At 32.7% G+C, this 6,310-nt stretch overlaps 1 protein-coding gene across 2 annotated transcripts; it reads right to left on the bottom strand.

The window, feature by feature from the left end:
- Positions 1-1,656: 1,656 nt before the first annotated feature.
- Positions 1,657-3,556, bottom strand: LOC139870942 (NAC domain-containing protein 73-like). Of its 2 annotated transcripts, none has more exons than XM_071858708.1 (4): positions 3,508-3,556; positions 3,119-3,262; positions 2,808-2,997; positions 1,657-2,440 (listed from the first exon to the last, which is right to left on the bottom strand). In XM_071858708.1, the coding sequence occupies exons 2-4, from the start codon at positions 3,245-3,247 to the stop codon at positions 1,878-1,880; spliced, it is 882 nt and encodes a 293-aa protein (XP_071714809.1). In that variant the 5' UTR covers positions 3,248-3,262; positions 3,508-3,556; the 3' UTR covers positions 1,657-1,877. The 2 variants fall into 2 exon arrangements, with proteins under 2 accessions (XP_071714809.1, XP_071714804.1); XM_071858703.1 differs by having other exon boundaries at positions 3,119-3,279; positions 3,508-3,550.
- Between the last annotated feature and the right edge of the window lie 2,754 nt (positions 3,557-6,310).

Below are 6,310 nucleotides of genomic sequence, written 5' to 3'. Positions count from 1 at the left end.
AGGATGATTCAAACGTTGGAGGACTTGTTAAGAGCGTGTGGTATAGACTTTGAAGGAGAAGGGCTATTGAGTTCCAAGTGGGAGATATGGTTTTACTTAAAGCCTCTCCTTGGAAGGGAATAATATTCTTACGCAAACGGGGATAATTGGGACCAAGGTTTATCGGACCCTTTAAAATCCTGGCCCCTGTCCGAAAAGTAGCCTATAAACTAGAGTTACCCGAAGAATTAAGTGATATACATGACACATTTCATGTGTCTCAATTGAGAAAGTGTTTAATAGATGGAAATGCATATGTGCCATTACCGGATATCATTGTGGATGAAAACTGAGCTGTATCGAAGAACCGATAAGGGTATTGGATCATAAGGTGAAGCAACTCCGAAACAAGACTATAACCCTATTAAAGATTCAATGGCATTTCAGAAAAGGGTCCAAGTGTACTTAGGAACCTGAGAAAAGGTTGATGGTGTTTTGTTCGTCTGTTCACCAAGAGTGGTTCGTGTGGAAACGAATAGCTCAATGGGGGGGAGACAGATGACATCTTGAATAAAGCATAGTTCGCATCGTGCACTATGTTTGCGCGCCGCCCAAGCGGCCAGATCTTTTGGGGCTATTATGGGAAATTTAAAACTTTAGGGGGTTAAGTGTAATTTTTGCTAAAAAGTGTAATTTTGGGTTAAGTGAACGTCAATCTACGGTTTCTTTTATACTGTACCAGTGATTGTCTGTAGGGAGAAATGTAGCGGACAATTCCGGAACACAATCATCTTCATAAAACAAGACAATTGTGTGTTCGAACGAGACCTTTTCTTTCAAAAAAGGTTAAAAGGTCCTGTAAACCAAAGTCGCGAACGTCAATCTCTTTGAACGAAGCTTTCGAACTACGCGTATAATCGTAAAATTTCATTTCATTACGGAATTCTCTTCCGTAATACACGTCGAATGAGATAATGATCAGCGGAATGGTCAACATTTGTGTTTTCTGTATCTGTGCGAATTGTGTTACTAATAATGGTTAGTGATAATGGTTTTGCTGAGGTTAAAATTGTGTTAAAAGAGGAGTTTAAATAGAAAAGATCAGCTGACATGTCGTCTGCAAAAGTTTTAGAGGATGACATGTCGTCCCTAAATGTTATGTGCGAAAAAGTTTATCTTTTTGGAGTCAATTTTTTTTACACAAAAAGAAAAGAAAAAAGAAAAAAAAATGTGAGCTTTTATGGGTATTAACTATTGGGGATGACATGTCGTCCCTAATCATTTGGCGCGAAAATTTTTAATTTTTGGAGCCAATTTTTTTTGCACGAAAAAGAAATAAAAAAGAATGTTTCTTTTCGGGACGACATGCCGTCCCAAAAGGTCGTTCGAGAAAAAAAGTCAAACTTTTCTGAAGAACTTGCCCGTTTTTTACCGTTTAGCAGTCTTTTCGGGACGATATTTTGTCGTCCCTAAAAGTATCATCCCGTTTTTATGATTTTCTTGAAGTGATTAAAAGTATTCTAATTAAAATACAAATATTGAATGATTGTTGATCAATTAATTGAATTAAATAAAATAAATATATATGTTTTACTAATTACAAGTTAATTTAGATTTACAATTCCAAAATCCAAATTATAATACATAAACCACAATTAAATAGTAACAATTCAAGTCCCGGCACTTGACTAAAGTACCATCTTGTATCTCTAAACATTCACATAACTCAAAACGATTACGATGTAACAACTCATGTGGTAAAACTTATACATTATTCTAAATTCGAACCCTCAATAATAAAGGGGCCCTTAAGAGATCAACTCTCAACACATATTGATAAGCTACTATACATGAGCTCATCAACATCTTATCTTATTACTTATAATTTCTTCAACTCATTATTCTTTGCTTGATCCAGCTGGAAGTTGAATATATGTCGTTAGATCATCTTGTAAAACAAAACTTGGGATAACATGAGATGGTAATTCTCTATTAATTTGCCTTCGATCAATGTCATATGATAAGAAGGGACAATCGACGCTATAATTTTGAACGATGCTCATGTTCCTAGTTTTAGGGTTCCTCTCGATTTTATCATCACCTGACAATAATTCCTTAACACCCGATGCACAATTTCTAGGTTGCGTTTGATAGAACACTTTTGAGAGAACTATTTCTCCATCTTTCTCTTCTTCATTGTTACCAAGATGATATTGGTGCATTACCCAATTTGTTTTTTCGGGTTTCTTTTGTCTACCATAGTTCGTGTAAAGTACAAGTATCTTCTTGTACCCTTGTACCAAACCGGACATCAAAACTGGCCTAGTCTTTCCTGTTTTGTGCCATCTTGTTTCACCTCTTTCGGCATCCATGTGTACTTTTCTTCGCTTTCGTGTGCCTGTGGTGTAAGCCTTAGAAGGACGGTGAAAAAAATGGCGAATTTGACCATCATTGCTAACTCCTGCATCATAATTAAAATATACCTTTTGTTGAATGACATGATCTTGAATTAATTCAAATTGTTGTTGAATGAGGAAAATATCAATGAAAAGTTGAAACACATTTATAACATGATAAGTCTTTTTAATAGAAGATATTGTCTCCCAACTATGTCAAACAAAAATTAAACATGTATGATCATTTGACAAGTCTTCTTCTAATCGAAGTACTACTAATTAATAGTATATGTTTTAAATGGCTCATATACCTTGAATAGTTACATCTATTTGATTTGTTCTCAAACTCATCGCTAATTAACAAGTTAACTTGTACGGAGTATATAATAATACATCTATAATATGTATAGCAAATGAAATTAAATTAATTACCTGGTAATTTTTCAGGATGAGTATAACAGATTCCAGTGTCACCTTCTATTGTAGGAATGAATTCATCAATAAGAGGATGGAGCTCTATTGTATCACACCCAACTTTAGCCTTTAAATGCTCAAGTATTTCTTGATCAGTCGGATCAAATTTCACTCCGGCTGGTAATCCGGGTAAATCTTGAATCAACCCCTACATCCGAAATATCATCAAAATCAATTAATCATTCCAAGAAATTAAAACAACATATAAATATATAAATATAAATATATAAACAAACCAAACACAAAAAGAATTGAACATGATACTATACCTTATTAGGTTGAACTTGTATGGCATGTCCACAAGAAGGACATGAACTTGAGACAATATTACTATTGACATCTCTTGAAGAAGTTGTGAGGTTTTGGAGAGTATTATTTTCATCGTTACACCATGCCATTTCTGTTGTTTTTGGCTGGTTTCATAATATTTCTATAATTGGTAATTTGTATATCCTCAAGCTAGGTGAAGAAACTTGGATAGAAATAATAATATATTCTCAATAAAGAAAGAAAGACAGCTAAATAGTTGGAGTACATAAGAATTAAAGATCAAACAAAGTAAATTCTTTCTTTGTGAACCAACTCTAGCTTCTTGTGGGTTTATTCTTCATGTGCTTGCTTTATAAATTGAATCGGTAAAAAAGGGCGAAACTCGAACCTGATATCGTCCCTTCAAGTTGGTAAGGAATAGAATCCTTCTTTAATTAATCACTTTTTCTTGTATAAAAACCCTAATCTTGCATCAAGAAACACCTCAAAGACTCTTGAGATATATAGTGAGAGAAAGATAGAGACGTACTTAAAGGGTCTTCTTTTGTTGATTATTTATTTGGTAAGGAGGAATGAAAAATGGTTTTTCTAGACATAAAGAATTAGGATTGCTTGGACGCCAAGTTGAGTTATGTTTAGGTGAAAACACGCACACAAGTAGCAATCTTGATGCAGTGGAGGGTTTCTTTCTTTTTTGCTTTTGTCTTAGAAGAGGTCTTTGCAACTACTAGTAGAAATTACTAAAATACCCTTCGACGATTAGGTACAGTAACTTAATTTCTTATAACACCGTTGATTGCTGAAAGAAATAATCGTTTTCCAAATTAGGTCGTCCTATCCGTTAACATCAATTACGACCGTTGAAAGAAAAATGTGGTACGAAAGAATCCCTAATGATATCGATCATTGTCGAAATTAGGTTAACTCTAACATTAACATCACTTAATTACGACCGTTAAATTAAAGTGAGAGAAGATTTACCACAAGTAATAAAGTAGGAATCAAGTAAGATTAGCGAATTAAGTAAGTTAAGTTTTATAATTAATTCATTTAATGAACTATTAAAGAATTAAGTAAAAACCCTAATTGTGAAAAATTGAAGATGGATGAAGTGGAGATTAAGCAACAGTAGATAGAGGGGGAGAGCTGTAGTGTCAACCTAGAGTAAGGCCAAAGTTATCCATTCATGGCTTCTTTACCTTAATTATATCTTATATCAAATATTTTCTAACCGTAAAATATATTGTATTTATATTTATATAAATTATAATAATTTATGAATAGCAAAACTACACCAACTTTGTAACTTCTTCCGTATGTCTGTTCATATCTTTAAGTATACTTCTTATTCCAGGCAAAGTATAGCTAGTACTCCGTATTAGATAGATCTAAATATGTATGAAGTAAATGAACATGTTGTGACATCATGCACGTGAAATGTTGCTTAGGTTAAATTATTGAACGTTCAAAGATTTTAAAATAATTATAGTTATTGTTGCGATGTGAACGATTTATCAACTTGTTGTGAAAGAAAAACAAGTTTGTAGTAAATGAAAGGGTGATGTCCATTATGTTAATTAATTTACTTTGTACTTATTGATTGAAATATAAACATCGTGATGAACTGATAAACAAATTTTTGTAATTTTTTTTTTCTTAATTTCTTGAAATAGGAAGGTTATCTCGTTGAATTTCAAAAGGTTGGCGTGTAAGACTTGCGATTGAAATTTATGTATTAAATTCAAATGAATTTCGACCATCAAAATTCCACAACCACATTTTTTATATTTGTGTAATTTTAACTTAATTTACAACTATCATTTTAAGTCAACTACTTTTAGAAATACTTGCCACAAATAGAGACCAAATTTTTTATTCGAAAAATAAGCGCGCAATTATTATTTCAATATTAAATTTTTAATTATAATCATATATTGATATTTGATTGAAAATAACTTTTTACACACAATACAACATCATTATCTCCGTAAAAAAAGACATATTGTAAGTTTGTAACCAATAATTAACGAGCTTCAAGAGACGCATCAAAACTATGATAGATAGGGATAAAACGTTGTATAAAACTATAAAACTACACGTTATGTTGACTTTAAATAATGGGGGGTGATTCTCACACATTTTTTTGATCCTCATACACTAATTTAAAGAAATGGAGTATTATTAGAAGAGTAAAAGGTTAAAATAGGTGTGTGAGAATTAAATAAGGGTATGTTAGAATCATCCCCTTAAATAATTCATAGTTAATAATTAATTAAATGCCCCAAGTTGCAAAAGGTGACAAGTGGAATGACGATTTAGTTGTCAATTTCAGGAAGAAATTGGCTTCTCAAGCAAGCCACGCATTGCAAAACTTAAGGGATAAGGTCTCCTTGTTTTTTTACCCAACGCCGAATGGGCTTTGGCCCAATAATAAACAGGCCTGGTTTTAGTTTTAATCTAAAAAATCACACGTTATTCTATTTGTAGTTATTAGTCTGTACGTTATTAATTGAGAAAGCTTTACTTTATCTGGACTGAAGCTCATTAGCACAGATACTAAAATGGGCCTTGGCCCATACCCTTGAAGCTCGAGAAGCAAGTAATGATTTCAGGATTTCTTACAGATTACTTAACATTTCAAAATTACTATTGCAAAAAATACATAACCAAACAACACAATTCACTCGTTTTAAGAAGTAACATAAAAACAATGTTGCCCACTTCAACGATGGAGTCGTCAATAAAGCCGAAGTATCCTCATTTAGCGGCTACAATTACTAATACGGTGCCTAAAATAGATAGAATGATCGAGGCATAATAATTAGTTATGGAAATAAACGGAAACTATCCTCATATTTTTGAACGGCGTTTTTTTGGCATCAGTAAATCATTTATTTCAACGATCCTCATCATTTGCACGTATCACACACGCTCGAGCGAAAATCCGAACCCGATCGACGGTGTCACAGCCCCAAAATGGGTCAGGGTTAATTGTGACCATTCATATCATAACACAAACTGTAGTAAATGAGAACGACTTTAAATGAGACGTTTTATAAAAACATTAATTGTATTGCGGCGTAAAATAAATATTGTTTTACATCATAAATGATAATTTATTTATTTTTTAACTAGTAATAATTGGGGACATGTTTACAGAACTAGAAATTTTGAAATGGTTTTTAACAAAT

Source organism: Rutidosis leptorrhynchoides, chromosome 1 (genome assembly GCF_046630445.1).
Source record: "Rutidosis leptorrhynchoides isolate AG116_Rl617_1_P2 chromosome 1, CSIRO_AGI_Rlap_v1, whole genome shotgun sequence".
NCBI classification, from domain to species: Eukaryota; Viridiplantae; Streptophyta; class Magnoliopsida; order Asterales; family Asteraceae; genus Rutidosis; species Rutidosis leptorrhynchoides.
The sequence above is the reverse complement of the archived record's forward strand: the minus strand, read 5'-3'. Positions and strand labels throughout refer to the sequence as shown.